Source organism: Heloderma suspectum, chromosome 3 (genome assembly GCF_057233095.1).
Source record: "Heloderma suspectum isolate Gila_16-S chromosome 3, 16-S_ref, whole genome shotgun sequence".
In the NCBI taxonomy this organism is placed as follows: domain Eukaryota; kingdom Metazoa; phylum Chordata; class Lepidosauria; order Squamata; family Helodermatidae; genus Heloderma; species Heloderma suspectum.
This window is the reverse complement of record NC_139460.1, coordinates 314,730,237-314,754,684: the sequence shown is the minus strand read 5'-3', so window position 1 is coordinate 314,754,684 and position 24,448 is coordinate 314,730,237. Positions and strand designations below refer to the sequence as shown.

Here is a 24,448-nt window from a genome sequence, read left to right as displayed (position 1 = left end):
TCATGCAAGCGCTCCACCACTGAAGTGAGTGGGGGAAGAAGCCCTCATGTATGCAAGATGCCCATATTTACACTGGTGATGCTATTTGCATGTGGCGGATCACAATCAGTCTGTACAAGCGGCAGAACAAGCTGAATTATCTGGAGCAGGAGTAAGCAACATCCCCCCCTGCCCTTCTATGTGACCCCCCCTGCACCCTGCTGTATTTGCCTATGGTGGCCTATATATAGGGGGCGGTAGGAGTCCATTTGGAATATGCCCCTACTGTGCACCATCACATTTCAGCATTGCACGTGGAGCCGGGACAGCAGTGGCCCTGCCCCCAGTGTGTTTGGTGGGGGGAAGGCAAAATTGGCCCCCAAACTCACAGAAGTTGCACACCCTTGATCTAGAGAAACCTTTGAAGCACTCACTGCAAACGTTGGTTCCGCCATGCCCAGGAGCATCCTCTGAGTGGTTTTAGGGCTCAAGAACCGGCTGATGAGGGCAGTCCAGCCCAGGGAGAAGCGGAACGTGATATCCTCTTGGAAATCTGAGCACAGACTATGGCAGTTCAAATCGTAGCTGAGGTCAAACTTCCTGCAGGGAATGAGCAAGTGGATCTTATTCTGGACATCTGAAGGCAGCAGGGGTTGAAGGTTTTCTATTTAAAAAAAAAGACAAAAAGTGGCTTAAAGGCAATATTAAACTGATTTCCAAACTCTGCTCCATCTTGTTGTGGCTGCTTGTGGTACTCAATGAATGCTTATTCCATGTGTGCATTTTAATTGGCATAAGATTAAGCCAGTGTGGTGTAGTGGCTAGAGTGTTGGACTGGGAGTCAGGAAATCCGGGTTCTAGTCCCCACTCAGCCATAGAAACTCACTGGGTGGCCTTGGGCCAGTCACAGACTCTCAGCTCAACCTACCTCACAGGGTTGTTGTTGTGAGGATAAAATGGAGAGAAGGAGGATTATGTACGCTGCCTTGGGTTCCTTGCAAGAGGAAAAAAAGGCAGGATATAAATGCAATCAATCAATCAATCAATCATAATGTAAGATTACAAACCAGATCTGTCTGAGTGACAAGAGAAAAGCATTTTAGTTTAAAACAATGCATCCCCACCCCTCCCCAAATAGCAACGCAGACCACAAAAGTACATACTGACTTGTTCATGGAATAATTGGTCAGAATTGAACTAAGATAAACCAAGATAAAATAGCGGTCACTGCCCCAAATCCCCAATTTACCTTGAAGATGATTTTTGATTACCTCATTAAGACACTTGGCATAGGTGTTGCCATCTTGAACTGCTGTATGTAAGCATGGCAGGAGGACTATATATACAGGATAAAGTCCAAGATGATTCCCCCCCGCGCGCGCACACACACACACACAGAGAAATCCAAAGACCCAGGTAAACAGGATTTGCAGTATAGAGATTATAAAAAAATTAAGCCAGGAATTGAATCTTATGATGAATTCAATTTATCTCTAGTCTGGTCTATACATGAAACAGAATGAGGTGGTCAAGTTCTGAGGTGGTATAACTGGACTGGACTACCTCAAACTACAGGCGAGGTAAAATTGCAATTTTGAATGCTTCCTTTTTCTATCTACCTGCAAGTAGAAAGCTAGCACAGGAAGTTGAAGGCAGGGCTAGAACCTCTCACCTGTTGTGCTAGATTTCTACTTGAAGAGAAGCATCTTTTAAAAAAAATGCAGGGGGGCATTCAAAAAATGGTAGCCACACACATGCAACCTGAACTGGTCCAGTTCACTCAATCCACTTCATTCTGCTGGGTAGAGACCAGGCCTTAATTAAGCAACTTAGATTTCAAGTAAGATTTCAAAACAGCAGAGGAAAACGAAAGATTGGCTTACCCAGCCGGCAGCCCATGTGAAGCACCCCCACACGTGTGCAGAGCTATTTGCAGGCTTGCAAACCCACCCAGGCTTATGTAGAGGCACCAATTATTTGCGGGTGGATACACCCCAGCCTCAATTTGTACAGCAGCAGCAGCAAGAAAAGGGCCATTGTGATAACAGAAATCAGGCCTACCTCCACACGATTCCAGCCATGGCCCCCCACAGCCTGAGAGGCCACTGTGTGTGGCTGGTGTGCTGCATGAACCAGGCCTTAGCCCAGCCTGACCAAAGACAGCAGCCTTGCAAGGCTGAGGCAATGGGAAGCTGGTGGCCCTGAAAAAGCCCAGGCCGAGAGAACCGAGGACATCTCTGTGCCAAAGACATATGACTGGTTAACACAAGCATGGGCCCAAAACTACACCCAAGGGGACAGCAATGGGATAGCCCTGCTGTTTCTTGAAGTTCGGATCTGTAGGATTGTAGCCAACAGGAGCAGGCGGAAGGAACATCAGGGCCTGCTCCATTTGGACTACCCACCACCATAGGCCTAACTGACATCAACTGCCCTGTGGGGAAGAGGGAGCACGGGAAATAGGGGCAGGCCCAGGGCATCATCAGGGCCTGGTCGAACTGGACAGAAGGAACATCAGGGCCTGCCCCGCCATGACCAGGAGATGAGAGGTGAAGCATGGCCATTCCACCAGCCCTACTGAAAATCTACTTAATTTTTTCTTCTTCCCTCCCCATCCTCTTTTCCTTGAGTGTTGTGCTTTTTTTATATATACAGTCATGTGAAAAAGAAAGTACACCCTCTTTGAGTTCTATGGTTTTACGTATCAGGACATAATAAAAATCATCTGGTCCTTAGCAGGTCTTCAAATTCAGTAAATACAACCTCAGATGAACAACAACACATGACATATTACACTGTGTCATTATTTATTTTACAGAAATAAAGCCAAAATGGAGAAGCCATGTGTGAAAAACTAAGTACACCTTATGATTCAATAGCTTGTAGAACCACCTTTAGCAGCAATAACTTGAAGTAATCGTTTTCCGTATGACTTTATCAGCCTCTCACATCATTGTGGAGGAATTTTGGTCCACTCTTCTTTACAACACTGCTTCAGTTCACTGAGGTTTGCGGGCATTTGTTTATGCACAGCTCTCTTAAGGTCCCGCCACACCATTTCAATCGGGTTGAGGTCTGGACTTTGACTGGGCCATTGCAACACCTTGATTCTTTTCTTTTTCAACCATTCTGTTGTAGATTTGCTGGTGTGCTTGGGATCATTGTCCTGTTGCATGACCCAATTTCGGCCAAGCTTTGGCTGTCGGACAGATGGCTTCACATCTGACTCTAGAATACTTTGGTATACAGAGGAGGTCATGGTCGACTCAATGGCTACAAGGTGCCCAGGTCTTGTGGCTGCAAAACAAGCCCAAATCATCACCCCTCCACCACCGTGCTTGACAGTTGGTATGAGATGTTTGTGCTGATATGCTGTGTTTGGTTTTCGCCAAACGTGGCGCTGTGCATTATGGCCAAACATCTCCACTTTGGTCTCGTCCGTCCAAAGGACATTGTTCCAGAAGTCTTGTGATTTGTTCAGATGCAACTTTGCAAACCTAAGCCATGCTGCCATGTTTTTTTTAGAGAGAAGAGGCTTTCTCGTGGCAACCCTTCCAAACAAACGATACTTGTTCAGTCTTTTTCTAATTGTACTGTCATGAACTTTAACATTTAACATGCTAACTGAGGCCTGTAGAGTCTGAGATGTAACTCTTGGATGTTTTGCAATTTCTCTGAGCATTGCATGGTCTGCCCTTGGGGTGAATTTGCTGGGACGTCCACTCCTGGGAAGATTGGCAACTGTCTTGAAAATTTTCCACTTGTGAATAATCTTTCTCACTGCAGAATGATGGACTTTAAATTGTTTGGAAATGGCCTTACAACCCTTCCCAGATTGATGGGCAGCAACAATTGCTGATCTCTAAGATCCTTGCTGATGTCTTTACTCTTTGGCATTGTGTTAACACACACCTGAATGCTCAAGACCAGCAAACTCCTGAGACTTTGGCTTTATAGAGGCGGCCACGCTTGCTGATGATCAATTAATCAAGGGCATTTGATTAGCAGCACCTAGCTGCTACTTAGCCTCTTCATACCCATGGAAGCAGTAAGGGTGTACTTAGTTTTTCACACATGGCTTCTCCATTTTGGCTTTATTTCTGTAAAATAAATAATGACACGGTGTAATATGTCATATGTTGTTGTTCATCTGAGGTTGTATTTACCGAATTTTAAGACCTGCTAAGGACCAGATGATTTTTATTGTGTCCTGAGACGTAAAACCATAGAACTCAAAGAGGGTGTACTTTCTTTTTCACATGACCGTATAAGTGATCAATTGTAAGCTGCTCTGGGAGCCTTTTTTTGGTTGAGGAGTGGGGGGAAACAAAACAAAACACACACATTGCCATTCAAACAAGTATGCAAGGGGGGAGGGGAGATAGAGCAGCATTTCTAGGCATTCCTCAGCATAAACATTACCGATCATTTCCTGTTGCGACTGATGCATAGCGCCGTTGACTTCGTTGGAGCAACGGTCAGCCAGGTTCCTTCCCAAGCCCTCTTCTAGGTGCTTGTTGAGTTCCTAGCATTTTACAGGGAAAGCAAACAGTAAGCAGACTGCCTGCCCCAGCTTAGGTTCTGTCAAGCCAAGCGGACATAGCAAGTGCAGGCGACAGCAGGGTTTGGGGACATGAGTGCTGTTGTCGCCCTCTCTAAACCACCAGCAGGGCTCTCTTTGCAACTTCCCTCAGCCACGAACAGCTGTGCACACTGTACATCTTTAGTGTCCTAATTGCCTGCAAGGGCACAAAACTGCTTGCCTCCTGAACCTCTTCACTTGTATGCGCAGGAGAGGGACAGCAAAGGTGGGGGGGGGGCTTTCTCCTGGGGGAGAGCTTCCCAAATCCCCCTCCCCTTCAGAACCATAGGAAGAAAAAGGCTCTCCTGGTGCAGAATTAAGAGCATGCAGCCAAACAATCATCTCTCTCTGTCCTCTCCCCTATTTGCATACTTGAAACATCCCACCTCTAAGTGGCACACCCCAGTTGCAGTTTGGATTTCAAACATCCTCACCAGTTAGTGGGCAACTTCATAGTAACATATTAAACTATTTAAACTTGCCCACGTATTGATCTTAACACAAACCAAACAATTAAATACAATGACAGTACTATTTGACACGTACAGTCCTGATGTAATGAGTTCCATCCCTATGTTGTAAGAATCTTAAGGCTGGTTGCAGTACACAGAGACTCAATTCTTAGAGCTACTTCTCTAATCATTAATACTGTTGCTCTCTAACAGTCTGCACGGGCTCTATATGAGCAGCTGAAGTGTGCAATCTCTCTGATCATGGGGGTAGTATACACACACTCTAGTAAATTGTGACCAGATCTGGACTCCGCATATTAAAACCACAGAAATTAATGTAGATGAGGTGGGTTTAACTGGTACTCAGGTAATACAAAAGTAGACCGCAGAAAAAGTAAAACTAGGAATATTAAGGAACAAAAACAGATTTCCAGTTATGGCAAAACTTACACTTTTATATATTTTCAGAACTTGTGGGGATGGGTGAAAATCAGAGCTAAACTCATCTACCAAAAGAGAAAGTCGACAGATTTCATCAGTCATGGCAGAAGATACCTAGAAATATAACAGATGAGAAGAACAGCATGAAGGGTCTTGGAGGAAAACAGACGCGAGGGTTATTCAAAACTCTTTGCAAAATGATGCTTTCATTGCTTTCAAGCATCCAGTACACATATCCTGAGAGCTGCAGCCTGCCACCATCCTTAGAAGCCTGGAAGACAGGCCAGTAATAGCTCCAACATTACAGAAGGGAGGAGGGGCTCAGACTGGGAGACAACTCTGCTCTATACCTTTGAAGTTGTTGAGCAGTTACTGACTTCACGAGAACTGACACTGATTCCAGCATCAGAAATCTTTAAAGTCCCCAAAAGGTCACTAATATCAACGATTTCATTCTTTAAGCATTCACAACATCAAGGTCTGTTCTTTTGGAGGGGTGCAACAGGCATAGTGTTTGTAAAGCAGTGACTTGTAAATTGAGATGGGAGCCATACACTGAACATTCCAGGACATTTACCTGAGCTGCCCACCATTTACCTTGTTCGCAACCTCCTCTGTAACTTCCTTGATTTTCTTCTTAATGTCCTCTGTTAAAAGGTTGAGCTGGTTTCGAACAAATTCCAGCCTGTCCTTCTGTTCCTCTCGTTCCTCCATTGAATGGACTCTAAAGTAGTGGAAAAGCAGCCATCAGCCTCCATATACCAGTTTCCCCAGAAATACAGTGGTAGAGACAAACTGAGCACCATACTGGTGCCATCCCTGGCTCTGTAGGCTTGAAGCAAAAATACCGTAGGCTTGAAGCAAAACTACAGACTAGGACATAAACTGGAGCAGCAGTCCTTAAGCCTAAACCTACCTTACTCCAACAGGAAGACCAACTTTTAATTTTTTACCATATATGACCCTCTCCTGTCCTGAATTTTGGTCTCAACTGCTGGCTTTATTGGCTTATGTCTAGTGTTTGATCTGGACAGGTGGGAGACGGAAGGGGTGGGGTGGGGATGACTCCTGAACTTTTGGCAGTCAAGTAGAAGAGGGGATTTCAGTAGGTCTGAATTTTCTCCCCCTTGCCAGGCAAAGCTGAACCACCAACATTCCATCTTCTACACAACATTTAAAGTTACTGAGAGCCTTGTCCTCCTCTGCAACTCTTTCTCCTCTAAAAAAACAACCTGCATCACACACGAAATCCCATGCAAAGAATGAGAAAATGGTGGCAGAGCCATTAGCACTGCCCACCGTAAATTACTGCATAGCCTACATGTGGATCTGGACCCTCCAATGAAAGATCAGCGTACTTATAGTTCATGCTAGAGTGGTATTATGTATGAAATATTCTGTCCTTGATCTGTGGCACCTTTGCCAAAAAGCCCAGGCACCACAAATTCCTCTTGTTTTTCATATGACATCATGACCTTTTAACAGTATTGGAGTCTTGGCTATTTGTCTTTTATCTGTCATTTTTAAGTTTGGTCCCAACTGCTGGCTTTATTGGCTTATGTCTAGTGTTTGATCTGCTGCTTTGCACTTGCTTTTTTATATAATTTGTCATATTTTATATGTTTGTGCTGTGACTGCAAGCTGTGTTAGGACTAGTTTGCAAAAGGCAGGGATAAAATATCTTATGAATAAATATCCTCCCATGTTCGGAATAACCCCGTAATGTATTAACGCTATATTGTGGATGGAACTGAGGAACAGAGAGAGAAAGGGAGAGGGGCTTGCCTATGGCCACCTAACAAACTCATGGCAGAGGTGAGATTTGAATCAGATACTTCCTGGCTCACAGCTCAGTCTCTTCACCACTACACTAGCTCTCAAGCTAGAGAAATACACCCCTCTTCAACTCAATATAGCACCAACACAGATCTCCATCTGGTACTGCAGATGCTGGTGGCCATGTTTTTGGCAGACATTGTTTTAGAGCAGGGGCAGGTAACTAGTGGCCCCCCAAATGTTTTGACCTACAACTCCCATCATCCATCACCATTGGCTATGCTAGCTAGGGCTGATGGGAGGTGTAGGCCAAACCACACCTTCTTTATTATTATTATTATTATTATTATTATTATTATTATTAAATTTATTAATCGCCCATCTGGCTGGTCACCCAGCCACTCTGGGCGATGTACAACATATAATAAAACAGTTTAAAACAATAAAATTCTACAATAAAAACATTTTCTAAAATACCCTAACCCACCCCAAATGCCCGCCTGAACAACCACATTTTTAATGCACGACGGAAGCTCATTAAAGAGGGGGCATGACGGAGTTCCCTAGGGAGGGAGTTCCACAGAGTGGGGGCCACCACAGAAAAGGCCCTCTCCCTCGTCCCCACCAGTCTAGCTGTCCTGGCTGATGGGACAGAGAGAAGGCCATCCGAGGCTGATCTTGTTAAGCGGCTTGTCTGGTGCTGCTCGAGGCGCTCCTTAAGATAGGCTGGGCCGGAAACATATAGGGTTTTAAAGGTCAAAACCAACACCTTGAATTTGGCCCGGAAAACAACTGGTAACCAGTGCAACTCCTTCAGCACTGGAGTGATGTGATCTCGCCGGCGGCTGCCTTTAATCAGGCGAGCCGCTGCGTTCTGTACCAGCTGCAGTTTCCGAACCGTCTTCAAGGGTAACCCCACGTAGAGCGTATTACAGTAGTCTAAACAAAAGGAGACCAGGGCATGTACTACCGATGGGAGCAGATGGTTGGGAAGGAAGGGGCGCAGCCGCCGTATCAGATGGAGTTGATACAGCGCTGTCCAGCTCACAGCTGACACCTGAGCCTCCATGGACAGCTGGGAGTCCAAAATGACCCCCAGGCTGCGGACCTGGTCTTTCAAGGGTAGCCGTACCCCATTCAACACCAGGTCAACATTCCCCAACCTCCTTTAGAGGCAATGTGGACATTTTTCGCATTTCCCTGGGATTGTGGACACCCAGCAAGGGGAAAAACCAGTGTCACTGAGGAAGGCCTAAAATCTCCTTTTCTGCAAGTGAGGGGACAGACAACCAGAGAAATGCTGCACTCACCTCTTGCCAGCACTGGGCTAAGGACTGCATAGTATACCTCCTGATAAAGGGAAGAATGGTCAGTGCCACCCCACGGCTCTTCCCGGGTTAGCTAAACAAGGCGAACACAACATGGGAGGCCTACCTGTGGTTGGCTGCTGCCACGTTTATGCTGTCCATAATGTTTTTCACGGTATCTAGGATCTGTTTAGCTCTGATAGTGTGCTGCTCAAACTTGGTTTTCACAGCTGACTGCGAGATACACTCCTGCGAGGGGCCCAAGCCACAACACATTACTGCAATTCCATCACCAACACACTCTGGAATTTCTAGGTCAGAAAGCAGTTTGCTGCTATTTATTAAAACATAGATTCTAAAGAAATTTTGAAAAAATTAAAGTAAAATACGCAGAAAGCATAAGGGACAAAGACAGACTGAAAACAAAATCACAACTCTATACCAGTAAATAAGTGCTCTCCATTATGGTCCAGTTACAGTAATGTGTGAAGGACAAAATAAAGAGTTACAAAAGCAAGGAGTAATGATTAATGTAAATCCAGCTGGCATTAAACATTCCCTCTGAATTTCACAGAATAGGCTGCTGTGACTATCTCTCACTAAGAGCCTCACTAAGAGAAACTCTCACTTGACACATGACAGCTTTACGTTTATTGTTGTTCAGTCGATAAGTCGTGTCCGACTCTTCGTGACCCCATGGACCAGAGCAGGCCTGGCCTTCCTGTCCTCCACTCTCTCCCGGAGTGTGCTCAAGTTCATATTCATTGCATCGGTGATGCTATCTAGCCATCTCATCCCTAAAATTGTAAAGGGCAAATGTGGTGAACACACATAATATACAGGATACAGAGCTGTGATTGACTGTAGCTCCCTTCTGCATGTACGTGCTGTGGCAAATCCAGGTTTGCCTCTGGCTAGCAGGTAAAACAGCCCTGGTGTTCTTCAAGTGAGGATGCTGCAAGATTCTGGTAGCATTGAAGGTTAACTCCTACGGAACATATGAAGCTGCCTTAGACCAGCTCAGACTATTTGTCTATCTAGTCCAGAACTGTCTACTCTGCCTGACTGGCAGCAGCTCTCCAGAGTTTTGGAAGGATCTCCCTGGGATCCTTTTAAACCGAAGATGCCAGCGATTTAACCTGAACCTTCTGCATGCAAGACACTTGTTCTACCACTGAGCTATGGTTGCTCCCAAAATATGCATGAATATAGAAAGTGTAAATGTTCATGTATTCATGTACATCAGTTAATGCAGAAGCAGAGCCTCTGCATGTACATGTCTGCTACACCCACATTGGGAATACGTGCATCTCCCATATCATGGGCGGAAGGACTGTGCTGAAGCCAAGCAGATCTGAGTCTGGTCAGTGCCTGGATAAAGGTCACCTGGAAAGGCCCCTGTATGCGGCCTTGAGTTCCATATAAATATTACCAATGAACAAAATTGTATTGGGACAGGGAAGATGCTCAAGTCGTCCCTGTAAAGCAGATGGCTGAAGAATCTGTGTAGCTGCAACTGTGTGGCAAACCAGAGGGCTTTCCTCTAACCCAGTACCTGGTTAACTCCTGTAAAATCTCACCTTCCACCTAAAGCAAGTTGCTGGTCATGATGATTGTGAAAAGAAACTAATATATCTAGATATGTTGAAAGTTTCTGCTGAAGGATTAGGGCACAGTTCACCAAGTGGTTCCCCTGAAAGAAGACCATCCAGGAGGACATTTGACCAGTTGCTGATGCCTAGTTGTATTATTACTCCCACATTTGACAATGACGAAACGAACATTTTGATTTGCTTTACTGCACTTGGGATTTTAGGACACGGTCCACTCTACCTTAACCAACACTGATAGCAAAATAATAAAAAAAGGAAAAAGAAAAGAGAAACAATAGATAAAAGGAACTCCTTGATCCTCGATGAAGCAGATCTAGAAATCAGCAATGAAAATGCAAGAGGTTCACATATAAACAGCACATTGTTAGAGCTAGACAAGATGTGTAGAAGAGTCATATTCCAGACAGGCAAATAAGCAGAAGGCAAAGGGGTTATGTTCTCATCCCCACACACTACACAACCAGAAAATCTGTGGTAGGAAACTATAAGAGGTAGAAAAGTTAGTAACGTCTCAGGAAAAAGAGAGAAATGTTCAAGGAGTAAGTACGTGATTCAAGCAAGTTCACTCATCAACATTATCAGAAATAAGAGTGAATGTACTGAACCATGGCTGCCCCCCAATTAACAGCTCAACGGCAGAGCACATGGCTTTGTATGCAGGCCATGAGTTCATAGCTGACATCTTGAGTTAAAAGGATCTCGGGCAGCAGGGCTGCAGAAACCATGCCTGAAACCATGGATGGCAAGTCAGATCATTGGCCTGTCTGGTACAGTATCTTCAACCCCAGCTTTTCCCAACCTGGTGCCCTCCAAATGTGCTGAACTACAACTCCCAGCATCCCCCAGCCAACCATGCTAATTGGGGAATGCTGGGAGTTGTAGTTCAGCACATCTGGAGGGCACCAGGTTGGGGAAGGCTGGTCTACACTGTGGCTGTTCACACAACACAATAACCCACCATCAGTGGTTGAGTGTGAGTTGTTGTTGAACTATGGGTTTTTTGTTAAACCATGGATTAGTGTCCCAGGACATTTTCTGCAGGGTGGCAACCATGGAGTGTGGCTTGTTAACCACGCAGTGTGGCTTGTTATCCCAGCAACAAACCATGGGTTCTTAGGGTACCTTGATTGAGAAAAATAAGCCACACTGCATGGTTAACAAGCCACCCTGCGGAAAATGTCCTGGGTTCAGACAACACGCTAATCTACAGTTCAACAAACAGCCCAAGGTTCAACAACAACCCACCGAGTTTGGGTTAGTGTCTAGTGCAAACCCAGTCACTGACTGGTGGCTTCTCTCCATGACCTCACACAGGGTTTGTTTATTTTCCTTCTCAATTTTTCGGCTATCCAAGATCCTTTTAAATGGAGATGCCAAACATTAATCCTAGGACTTCCTGCACACAAAGCATTTTGGGAAGAGGCCACGTTCAATTTTAAACAGTTACGTTGTAGCTCAGGCAGAAATAGTAGGCTCATCGGCAAGGCGTTATAGAATAGCATAACAGTTTCAAGCGAAATTTCTTGTCAGAAATAATTTTTTATCATCCAGAATTCAGGAAACTTGTTAAGTTCAACAAATGTTCATTGCATAATCATCAAAACTTTACATGTGATGTCCACCATCATACTCGGGAGAATGCAATTCTACTGTGTCGCTTTCCCCCCCACTCATCCCATTTTGTGACAACTGAAAAGTTTCTTGTATGCCTACTGACTTGTCCCATCAACCTGTGTTGCCTTCCAAGAGAGGCAGTCTCCATATCACAATTACAGCAATCAAATGTTCCTAGGCAATGAGGTGCTTAACTATCAAATCACTCTTGGTTGCAGCAACTCTTATATAGCAACCACACCCACTTCTTGCCAAAAATTCATATTCTGGATGTCTCTTCAGAACAAGAAAAACAGATCAATGCATTTATACAAAAAGAGGAGGAGGGGCATGACTTATTTACTTACATAATAGAATTTGGAAAAGGAATTTGAGTTCCACCAGGAGAGAGTTAGCACTGTGTAGCACAGAGCACTAACAGCTCTGCCCTATGAACACTGGCATCAGGGAAGCATCCCTCCAATTCAACTCCCCACCTACTCTTTTCATGATGGAAAGAATATTTGGTTCCATTGGCCTGAGTAGATGTCATGTCCTGCTTCATCAGACCGTCCCCAAGAAGAGCTCAGGAGTGTGCTTTGGGTTAGCGCGATCCCCCTCTGCTCCCACTGCTTCAGTGAGAATGACTGAATGTGAGATCTTGCGATTTTTTGAATGAAGAACCTTCTCCCCTCTGGGTTTAAACTCTCGGGGTCAAAAGGACACCCGAAGCTCACTCCAGCTATCCATCTCCTTGGGGACAGTCCTGGAATGTGTGTGTGCATAATAATATCTGAATAGGCCCATCAGATGAAGAGGCAGTTCAAAAATACCTTGCAACTCAATTTACATGCAAATGATGATCAACGCATAATGTTGTGCTTAAAAACCAACTGAAACCTTACAGCCTCAACACGGACGTCACCAAGAAGCGCTTACCTGTCGAGATGCTGAATGTGGTGTGAGTAACACTGACACAGGCAAGTATTTATTAAGGCTGGCTGCATATGGAGACTGGGTTCTGATGGGAATTCTTTTTTTAAAAAAAAACAGCAACAACAAGCACAATTGGTTTAGATGCTCAGGAAGTTTACCTCAAATATTTTCTCAAAATGCTGAAATTCTTGGAACCGCATCTGAAATCCTTCAGCAAGCGCTCCACCTACGGAGCACAAAACAGAATTGTTAAACATAAGTTATCTGAAGCCACACAGCAAATGGCTATACTTTTTTTGTAAGTTTAAGGCTTCTAAAAAAGGCCATCCAGAAACTGCACACTGTAGGAAGGGGATCCCACATCTAATACACACCTCCCTCAGGCATGCCCTGGGCTTTGTGTTTCCTAGCACTGAGGACTTCCTTGGCTGAAACAAAGAAGATTCGGTTCCGGGCTTCAGAAGGATCCACAACTTTGAGCTCATCGACCAAAAACTTCAGGCAGCGTTCCATGTGCTGCTTGCGCACCTGCAAAAAGACAGTAGATCAAGCCAACATCAGTCTTCCATCAATATATAGAAAGGGAATGATAAATTTAGAGCTATACAGACACAGCCACTCTGTGCAGAACCACAAGTTACGAGAAACACCCAATGGCATGTCCTCCTCCTTTGTAATACGTAATAGAACGTACTCTTTGTCCCCGATGTCCTCACATTATGCATTGCCCCATCCCTGCCAGTGGCAGCTTATGATGTGGAACTGGGGAAACATACCGTATGATGTCATCAGGACACCTTTTACTACACATTATGGAGGGTGAGAATTTGACTTAGGGCTGCAATTTTTGACAGCCCCATGCTTCTCATAAAGTGCAACTCCGTAGAAAGCATTCCTCAAATCCATTCATTTGGCTCTCATTAGACCAACACAGAACCTGACAATGGTATCCACAAATATTTGGGTAATCAGGGAAACAGCTACACCAGTACATGAACTAAAAAAAAAAACATAGTGAAAATCCACAAAAGGGAGAAGAGCTTTTGTTCCATTGTTCTAGGTCCCAAAGTTGCAGTGTGCATGGTCCTTGGTATGGTGGTTGCTCTTCACCATCAGGGAGGGAGATACGACGTCACTGAATTGCCCCAATATGTTGTGAGAATCAAAATATAATGCACTTTTACTTGAAGCGCGTCGAAGACCACTTCTCGTTGAAGGAAATAAAATCTCTTGCAACCTTTTGTGGGTCCCAGCTACTCTTTTTAGTTAGACACTCTGAACCACATGCCAGTTGTTGGACAGGTGGGACAAAAATACATGAAGGCGATCTACAACCTCACCATTCTCTGCTCCATGCTACAGATGGCTTATCCTGGGATGACAATCCCTGAACTCACTTCAGTCTCTCAAATGATACCTTAAATAACTTCTTTTTCTAAAATATTGATCTAACACACCTGCACTCCCTGCGCCCCCCCCCCCAATCAAAACAATACAAAAACTGTAACTCACATCCTCCATGTATTCAGGCTCCGATGCAGAAGCGTCCCAACGATTATTCAGGATGAAGATATTTGGTTTAGAAAGTTTTTCATTTACTTTGTGAAAAAACTGTTTTTCCTATTTAAAAAAAATGGAGGAAACATTACAAAGGTAATGGTGCAAAGGTAAAACCAGACAGCTCTGAAATATGTAAAACATTAAGACCCATTAGCTGGAAAGTCTTCATATAGCAGACGGAGATGTGATTAGAAGCAGGATCATTCCATCATCTCTGCTGAAAGACCAGATCCATGAAGTTCCTCCTCTCCCTGAACAGTTTCCAGTTGGTCATTATTAGAACTACCACGTAACGTTAAGAATTACGGCTGAGTTTGCTTTCCCCCATCTCTTCTCCCCCCATCCCTTTTTCCTTTAGTGCCAGGCCTTTTAGATGGAAGCTTGTAAGCAGGGGCAGGCTTGTTTTCGTTGATAGTAGGCTGATCTGGGAGTCTTTTTGGCTGAAAAGTGGGATAAAAACCAGCCACTGCCAGCTGAAACTGGTGGGGTGAAACCAAGGGGTCACCATAGGCAGGGCATTCTTTTGAATCCTCACCAGCCAGCAGCCCTGACTACAGAAAGGGGAAACTGAGGCACATGAACTTTAAGATCATGAGTGCAAAGCAGGGGGAAGGGATCCTCACAGCCACGCAAAAGCACTCCTTTGGACGCACATGCTCCTGTTGCAGCAACACCACCCATTGCACAGAGAATCACATGACTTTAAGATCATGAGTGCAAAACAGCACCAAAATGATGGTGGTGATGATAGATGACGATATCACTGAGCAGGGGGTTGGACTCGATGGCCTTGTAGGCCCCTTCCAACCCTAGTATTCTATGATAATGCATTTCTTCTCAGAAGTAACAGAAACGCTGTACAAGAATCCAGCTTATGCATATCAATTCTGAAGGAATGGATTACTCAGGAATAAATATGGGCAGCAAAAAGTTCTGAGAGCATTCAAAATCCACCTGTTTGCATGTAATAATAAAAAATCCATTGCAAAAGGAGACACTGAGAGCATGCCTGCAAAGCTGGCTTCACACACTCATCCATTCACACCACAACTGATTGGAAATGCATCTCCAGTTTTCTGAAAGAACTTCACTTTGAAATTTTGATGAGCAAAATTCATTTGTGCAGACTATAGACCCAACTGCTTCATTTACTATTGTTTGCTGCTTGTGTCTATTTTATCTGTGAGTTGTATTAAAATTTTACATTTAAATTTCTGCTTTGGTAGTGTAATTTTTATTTTTAATTGAAAGCTTCTTTGGAGACTTTTAGTGGAAAAGCAACATATGGATACTCCAAAGCTCTGTTGTAAAGAGCTTTATGTACAAAAATAAACCATAGAATTTGTATTTCAAGGAAGATGGGGAGTTGAGGCTGGCTACCTCTTCATTCAAGGGCCTGCTTAGCTTAACAATGCTGCAAAGTCAGAAATAATTAGTGAAATGACAGGCTGCTTGTTAGCCTCTTTTCTGCATTTGGGTCTTAGCCAAAAATCTCTGACTGCTTGGATATCTGTAAAGAAAAAAGAGGCTCTGTGTGTCAGTTAAAAATTCATCCGTCTTTGTTTTTGAAGTGAAGTTACAAACTAGAGGCCAAAGTTGACTTGGTGTTCTTGTTAATTCCAGGAAATGAATTATTGAATGACTTAAATAGTGAATGTAGAGGAACAATGAAGGAGTTGTACATCCATGGGCAGTCAGTTTGATTCTTTGATATCTTATATAGGGTGGCTGACATTTTATGGCTATACAGATTTCAAGCTGGTGCATTCATCACTCTCACTGGAGAAGTGGCGGGGGAGGGGGGGAGGACTGCCAAAACCACCATCCCCACACAGGATTGTTCCATCTCTGTTTTAATTCTGAAACTCTTGTTAAGCAGGTGCCTCACTACATTGCAGATAGTCATTCCTCTATTCCATGTTCCCGTAGTAACACCCCTCCCAATGGTCTCACTCAGAGCACAATGAGGCCAATTGTAGTAGGGAAGATTACAATGCTTAATCATGCTATATTAAGCATTATACCAGGAAGGTGAACTCCCCTCACCCTCAAATTTCTGATAGCATCCCTGTCGTGAGGGTGATGCATGCACTAGGTCTCGTTCTTTAACAGCTCAGTAACTGATGTTTAAAAGTGCAATCCTATGCATGTTTAGACAGAAAAGAAAATCAGTTGCTGGTTGGGGCATGCTGGGAACTGTAGGAATTTTTCTGTCTAAACATGTATAGGATTGCACCCTAAGTTACTCTTAAACAAAATACCTCCTGAGATAGTGACTTAAAGCTCAGATTGGGATTTTAAGTGCCATTTCCCATGCAGCCCACTGTGTGGACATCATCCCAGGGCATGTTCTGAAAGCACATGATGCTATAACCTTCCTGAAGCTGTGGGTGTGAGTCTGGTCAGTACCTAGATGGGAGAGTGCCTGGGAATCACAGGTTGTACCTAACTATTCCATAAGGATGAAAATGGTGTCTCAGCAAGTGGTAGAAGCTTGTGCTGGTGGAATGATACTCTTAGGTACAACCTGTGATTCCCAGGCACTCGGGCGTGCCTGGGAATCACAGGTTGTACCTAACAATATCCTTCCACCAGCATAAGCTTCTACCTTGCCGAGACATCATTTTCATCCTTATGCAAGGGTTGAATGTAGTGCTTTGATTATGCTTGCACAAGCAATTCATTATGACTTCATTAAGTTAGGTGTTGCTTGAGCTAGTTGTACTTGCACTAGCGCTTGTGAGTGGAACAATGCCATCTCTTGTACTTTTTCCTCTAGCCTGACATTGGATACTGTCAGGATTGATTCTGAAGGCAGGGAGATAGTTAGCAGCTCAAATTCAGAAGAGGAGCAAGCCAGAACTGGGGGAGGTTTTTTCACAGGCCAGTTCAGTTATGGATAGGCGTGCTTCTCAGGTTACCAACTCCCAGATGGTCGGGCATGAACCTTCATCCCTACCCCCCTCTGTGAGAAGCAGAGGGGAGGAGGAGGCGGGGCTTGAGGTCTGTGACCTAAGAGACGCCAGGCGGAGCCACAGAGCTAAGAGGGAAACGTCAGGGGCGGAGCTCAGACGTTCAAACCGTTTAGCGATGCGTGCCTATGCTGGGGAGCAGCAGGCGAGGGGCGAGACCCCCTTCCCTAAGTTAGCCTAGTCAGACAGCCGCCCCAGGCAAGTTTTGTTCATTCCATTTGAATCCCCTGGAGGTGTTCCTTTGTAGCCAGAGTCTTTGAGGATTTGCATCTCTAATGAACCTGTGACTAATGAATTAAAGACTGAAGCCTCTTTTTCTGTGTGTTTGTGAGTGCTTGAGGAAGGAGGGGGCCAAGGGAACCCTGACAGATACAGCAGCTCATTTACAAAGATGGATGATAATGGAAATAGCCCTGCGACAAACCTGAAATTGGAAATGAGGATTCTAAACTGAAACCCAGGCTTTGGCCCAGATTATATTTTCATGAAATAATAATAATACATTAGCATTTATTTATATAGTGAATGCCAACTGATGGAAGTACTTCAGACACACTGTCACACTAATGAAAGGTGGTTTAGTGTAATAGCTAAGCAACTAACCTACAAACAAGGAAACCTCAGGTTCCATTCTCACCTCTGCCACAAAGTCGCCTTGGGCAAGCTGCCCCATCCCAGCCTCAGCCCTAGGACTGCAATATGGGGGTGATGATATTTACTTGCCTTAAAGACAGGGGTTAGCAACTTGTGGCCCTCCAGATGTTTTGGCCTACAATTCCCTTCAGACCTAGCCAGTATAGCCAACGGGGAGGGATTATGGGAGTTGTAGGCCAAAACATCTGGGGAACCATAAGTTGTCCACCTCTGCCTTAAAGGGTTTTTATAAGGATTACAACAAGATAATGCACTTGAAGCTCTTTGAACTCTTGAAAGCGCTGTACAAATACTAATGCATTATTACGTACAACCTTCCTGTAATGTTGGACAGTATTATCGCCATACTGCCAATATATGAGAGTGGCTTGTCTAAAGCCAACTAATGAGTTCCTTGGTAGCATGAAATTTGAACCAGAGCCCTACAGGCTATTGCACTCAGCTGTTACAATGCACCAGCTTTTAACATGAGATTACCATCTTTCTGCATTTATGCCCTGCCTTTCACAACGTTTAAGGCTGCTTCAAGTAGAATAATTCAGCTATTGGGAAGTTGCTTATGCATTACAGATTAATATAAATTGATATTTTGTCTTAATGGTTGATATGCCTATTTTGTAATTAATTTAAAATGTTATGTTTGTATTAGTGAAATGAAAAGTTTGAGATGTTACAGTAACGATGTATTATTGCAACTGATGTATTGATATGCATTCTTGTTTTTGTATTGATGTTCTTGTGTTGTGAATTACTTTCGGCACACTGTGTGGAAAAGCGACATACAGATTAAAAGTGATGATAATGATGCTTCATTTTCATGAGTAAGCATTTTTACCTACTGTTGGCAAGCTGTTCGGCACAGAGCATGCACAGACAGCCCCCTCAGTATTTGGCAGAATGTGGTGCCCTCCCTTTAAGAATCTCAAGTCTAGAACGGAGCAAGTCATTGCAGGACAACTGAGCAAGCAATCTTGCCATGACACCAGCAACAGTAAGTTATGTACTCAGAGATTTAGCAAGACCACTCAATCAAGCAGCACTTAGATTGAGTGCTCCTTAATTTGATCGGACAAAACAAGCAGGGAAGGAGATATGCAAGTACTGCCCGGGGACAGAGTAATTTCCCTCCAGGGTTGACATAATCAGTGAACACGGAATTTCCCAATCTTAAGCACCGGAACTTTGGGGCTCAGCACTGTCCCAATTAGATTTCGCCGATCCTAAGCTAGCCTTTTCAGGATCCTTGAGGGCTTGAGCAACAAGGCCATTTAATACAACAAGTCTTACCGTATTCATGAGAGTTGACTCTGAATTAGCAACTAAAACAAAGACATCAGCATCCAGACAAAATTTGTCGATCCAGCTGTCTAGCTCTGTGGTGACATCAGTGCCAGGGCTGTGGAATGATGTCAGAGAGTTACTCAGCATTATGACAAAGTTCTTCCAATTTAGAAAGATGGACACACACAATAGGGTGTTTAGACAATCGTATTTTGGCTTAATAAGGTTTTGGCAGTGCATACAGCCCCTTTGCTCCCTGGTTCCTGCAAGGTGGCAAACAAACCAGGCAGTCTTCCATTAGCTACAGTTTCCCCATTTCATCTGAACTGGGAAACAATGGTTAACAGCTTTGAAACAAGCTAGGATATTAAACCATGGTTTAAAGCTGGCTTAATATCCTGGCATTTTCCCATAATTTCCTGGTTTGGATGAAAGTTAAGACTTCCTTCTTGTTTGCCAGCTCACACGAATGGAGGAGCAAAGTGGCTGCATGCGTGGCCAAAAGACCTGTTCCTATACAAATGCGCTCAGCATTTGTGCATGGCGGTGGGGGGGACGGGCCCTTCGTAGCCCTTCACCTTTGCCGCATGAATCCAGTTCAGACCCTAGGGACAAAGAGACTCCCAAAGAGTCCAAATACAATTCTGTTTCATCAAAAGGTGCTATAAAGTCAGTTTCCATGGGCATGTCTTGCAGAAAAGACTTGTGCAGAAAAAAACTGACAGCTGTGTAGAAAGGCAGCGTCCTTTATTCGCCATGCATTTTGAGGGAAGTGGTCTGTTCATTTTCCCTCCCAATTCTATTTCCCTATGTTTTATTAGGTTGTAAGGTTGTAAGTGGGGCCATGTATCTTGGATTTAGTGCCTAGTATAGTGATAATATTGTATAAGTAATTGTTGTTCAGTTGTTAAGTCGTGTCCGACTCTTTGTGACCCCATGGACCATAGCACGCCAGGCCTTCCTGTCCTCTGCTCTCTCCCAGAGTGTGCTCAAGTTCATATTCATTGCATCGGTGATGCTATCTAGCCATCTCATCCTCTGCCGTCCCCTTCTCCTTTTGCCTTCAGTCTTTCCCAGCATCAGGGTCTTTTCCAGTGACTTTTCTCTTCGGCCAAAATATCTGAGCTTCAGTTTCAGTATCTGTCCTTCCAATGAGCAGTCAGGGTTGATTTCCTTTAGGATTGACTGATTTGACCTCCTTGCAGTCCAGGGGACTCGTAAGACTCTTCTCCAGCACCACAATTCGAAAGCATCCATTCTTCGGCGCTCAGCCTTCCTTATAGTCCAGCTCTCACAGCCATACATTACCACTGGGAAAACCATAGCTTTGATTATACGGACCTTTGTTGGCAAGGTGATGTCTCACCTACAGTCTACAGTCACCGTCTGCAGTGATCTTGGAGCCCAAGAAAATAAAATCTGTCACTGCCTCCATTTCTTCCCCTCCTATATGCCAGGAAGTGATGGGGCCAGATGCCATGATCTTAGTTTTTTTAATGTTGAGTTTCAAACCAGCTTTTGCACTCTCCACTTTCATCCTCAACAAGGGGCTCTTTAGATCCTCTTCGCTTTCTGCCATTAGGGTGTTATCGTCTGCGTATCTGAGGTTGTTGATAATTCTCCCAGCAATCAGAATTCCGACCTGTGATTCATCCAACCCAGCGTTTCTCATGATGTACTCTGCATATAAGTTAAATAAGCAGGGTGACAATATGCAGCCTTGTCGTACTCCTTTCCCAATTTGGAACCAATCGGTTGTTCCATGTCTGGTTCTTACTGTTTCTTCTTGACCCTTGTACAGGTTTCTCAGGAGACAGGTAAGGTGGCCTGGTACTCCCATCTCTTCAAGAATTTGCCACAGTTTGTTGTGATCCACACAATCAAAGGCTTTAGCATAGCCAATGAAGCAGAAATAGACGTTTTTCTGGAATTCTCTTGCTTTCTCCATGATCCAGTGAATGTAGGTGATTTGATCTCTAGTTCCTCTGCCTCTTCGAAACCCAGCTTGTACTTCCGGTAGTTCTCGGTTCACATACTGCTGAAGCCTAGCTTGTAGGATTTTGAGCATCACCTTGCTGGCATGTGAAATGAGCGCAATTGTACGGTAGTTTGAACACTCTTTGGCACTGCCCTTCTTTGGAACTGGAATGTAAACTGACCTTTTCCAATCTTGTGGCCACTGTTGAGTGTTCCAAAGTTGTTGGCATATTGAGTGCAGCACTTTAACAGCATCATCTTTTAGGATTTTAAACAGCTCAGCTGGAAGACTGTCATCTCCGCTAGCTTTGTTGTTAGTAATGCTTCCTAAGGCCCACTTGACTTCACTCTCTAGGATGTCCGGCTCAAGTTCAGTGACCATACTATCCTGGCTATCGGGGACATTAAGATCTTTCCTGTATAGTTCTTCTGTGTATTCTTTCCACCTCTTCTTAATCTCATCTGCTTCTGTTAGGTCCCTGCCTTCTTTGTCCTTTATCATGCCCGTCTTTGCACAAAACGTTACCTTGATACCTCCAATTTTCTTGAAAAGATCTCTAGTCTTTCCATTCTGTTGTTTGCCTCGATTTCTTTGCATTGTTTATTTAAGAAGGCCTTCTTGTCTCTCCTTGCTATTCTCTGGAACTCTGCATTCAGTTGGATATATCTTCCCCTTTCTCCCTTGCTTTTCACTTCCCTTCTTTCCTCAGCTACTTGTAAAGCCTCATCAGACAGCCACTTCGCTTTCTTGCATTTCTTTTTGTTTGGGATGATTTTGTTGCTGCCTCCTGAACAATGTTATGGACCTCCATCTATAGTTCCTCAGGCGCTCTGTCTATCAGGTCTAATCCCTTAAATCTATTCATCACCTCCACTGTGTATTCATAAGGGATATGATTTAGATCATACCTGTATGGTTTGTTTGCTTTGACCACCCTAATTAATCTGGTGTCATCTGTAAACTTGGCCACGTCACTGCTCACTCCTAATTCCAAATCATTTATGAACAGGTTGAAAAGCATTGTTCCTAATACGGATCCCTGTGGGCCCCTCTATTTACTTCCCTCCATTGGAAGAATTTACCATTTATTCTTACTCTCTGCTTCCTGCTCTTTAACCAGTTACTGAGCTGTAAGAGGATCTGTCCTCTTATTCCATGACTTCTAAGTTTGCTCAGGAGTCTTTGATGAGGGACTTTGTCTAAAGCCTGTTGGAAGTCCAAGTAAACAATGTCTACCAGATCACCGCTGTCTACATGTTTATTGACACTCTCAAGGAACTCTAAAAAGTTTGTGAGACAGGACTTACCTTTGCAGAAGCCATGTTGATCCTTTTTCAGCAGGGCTTGTCCTTCTATATGCTTACTAATTTTACCTTTAAGAATGCCTTCAACCAATTTACCTGGAACAGATGTTACTCTAACGGGCCTGTAATTTCCCAGATCCCCCCTGTATCCCTTTTTGAATATTGGTGTTACACTGGCCATCTTCCAGTCATCTGGTATAGAGACTGATCTTAGGGACATGTTGCATGTTTTGGTTAGAAGATCAGCAATTTCATATTTGAGTTCTTTGAGAACTCTAGGATGGATACCATCTGGGACCGGTGATTTATTTGCTTTCAATTTATCAGTAAGGTTAAGAACTTCATCTTTTGTCACCACTATTTGCCTCAGTTCCTCAGACTCCCTTCCTGAAAACATCAGTTCAGGCACAGGTATCTGTCCTATATCTTCTGCAGTGAGGATGGATGAAAAGTATTCATTCAGCTTCTCTGCAATCTCCTTGTCCTCCTTCAGTACTCCTTTAACTCCATTGTTATCCAACAGTCCAACTGCCTCCCTAGCTGGTTTTCTGCTTCTGATATATTTAAAGAATTCTTTATTGTTGGCCTTGATGTTGATAGCAATATGCTCTTCATTAAGTTCCATAATTGCAATTAATCTGTCTACTTTTTAAAGTTTAAATACCAATTGTGTGTTGGGGGGTAGTGAGAGAAGGGTGATCAGGTTCAGGAGCATAGCACATATAGAAGGTGGATTTAACCCTTTCCCCACCCATGCCATGATCCTCATAAAATTTTCCCTCCTGCAAGCTGCTCTTAGCCCTGGGATGGAAATTTCCATTATTACCAATGGAAACTTGCCACTCAGAGCTAATGGGGGTGGGTGGGTGGGCGGGGATTTTCACTGGGACTGCACCATTGGAGGCAGAGGTTTAACACACACACAACCTACCCTGGGGTCTTGATCTAACCCTCTTAAAATTGCTATTTAAAATTTAAGAACTACAGATGTTAATTGAAACTGCATGATGTTTTCTGACCATCCAGATTAGGAGATCACATTGCCTTATTTAATTGTAAAGGATGCTTCAATGAAAGGGTTCTCAGACACATCAAGAACATAAATACGACCCTTTTCTACACAGCTGTGGATTTGCTGGTTTGTTTGTTTACAACAAACTAGAGAGTAAATTGCAGAGAGGAGATCTGACCGTGAATTTCCTGGTTGACAACCCAGTCATTGCCCTCAGCCATGTTAGCTTATTTATTGCTCCAGTGATGTAGATGAATCTCTGAAGTAGAACCCCAAAACCCCTTTCACTTGTTATAAGATGTATGCAACAAGCAAGATACTTTCCCTCCTGCAAAGCCCACACCCTGGCTTTAGAAATCTGGTGATAAAAACTGGCTGCAGATTCCATTGCATTGTGAAAAATGTAACATGGGTCAAGGTCCAGTCAGAGCAGCTGTCCCCCCATGCAAGAAGTGTGTCCCTGTTCTGACTGGATCTTGAACTTGTCTGCACTGTGCATAGACTTGTGACACACTTCCTGTTAGTCACCATGCCTTAGCTGGGGTGGGCAACTTGTGGCCCCCCAGATGTTTTGGCCTACAACTCCCATCAGCCATAGCCAGCATAGTCAATGATGAGGGATTATGGGACTTGTAGGCCAAAACATTTGGAAGGCCACAAGTCGCCCAACCCTGACCTAGGTATTTGGCCCTTTTGTGTCCCTCCTGGCTAATAAAAGCTACCCGAAGGGGTATGACTGGGTGGGTCCAGGGAGTGATAAATGCTTCCCTACGGGAAGGGGTGGTCCCTGCTGCCCTTAAGGAGGCAGTAGTGCAGCCACTCCTGAAGAAGCCCACCCTGGACCCAATGGTATTAGATAACTACCGCCCAGTCGCAAATACCCCTTTTCTAGGGAAGGTACTTGAGAGGGTTGTGGCGAACCAATTGCAGGCACTCCTGGAGGATACTGATTATCTAGACCCATTTCAGTTTGGGTTTTCTTCTGGTTACAGGACTGAATCAGCCTTG

The 24,448-nt window shown here is 44.1% G+C and overlaps 1 protein-coding gene across 2 annotated transcripts in view; it reads right to left on the bottom strand.

The window, feature by feature from the left end:
• MFN1 (mitofusin 1) overlaps positions 1 to 24,448 on the bottom strand; it is a 49,448-nt gene that overhangs the window by 9,192 nt on the left and 15,808 nt on the right. For both annotated transcript variants that reach the window (XM_084847539.1, XM_084847541.1), the window contains exons 6-14: positions 19,153 to 19,261; positions 14,192 to 14,299; positions 13,054 to 13,207; positions 12,838 to 12,905; positions 8,665 to 8,786; positions 6,052 to 6,178; positions 5,464 to 5,568; positions 4,402 to 4,504; positions 414 to 643 (exon numbers count right to left, since the gene is read on the bottom strand). In XM_084847539.1, the coding sequence (XP_084703665.1) occupies positions 414 to 643; positions 4,402 to 4,504; positions 5,464 to 5,568; positions 6,052 to 6,178; positions 8,665 to 8,786; positions 12,838 to 12,905; positions 13,054 to 13,207; positions 14,192 to 14,299; positions 19,153 to 19,261 (1,126 nt within the window). The remainder of the gene's footprint in view (positions 1 to 413; positions 644 to 4,401; positions 4,505 to 5,463; positions 5,569 to 6,051; positions 6,179 to 8,664; positions 8,787 to 12,837; positions 12,906 to 13,053; positions 13,208 to 14,191; positions 14,300 to 19,152; positions 19,262 to 24,448) is intronic.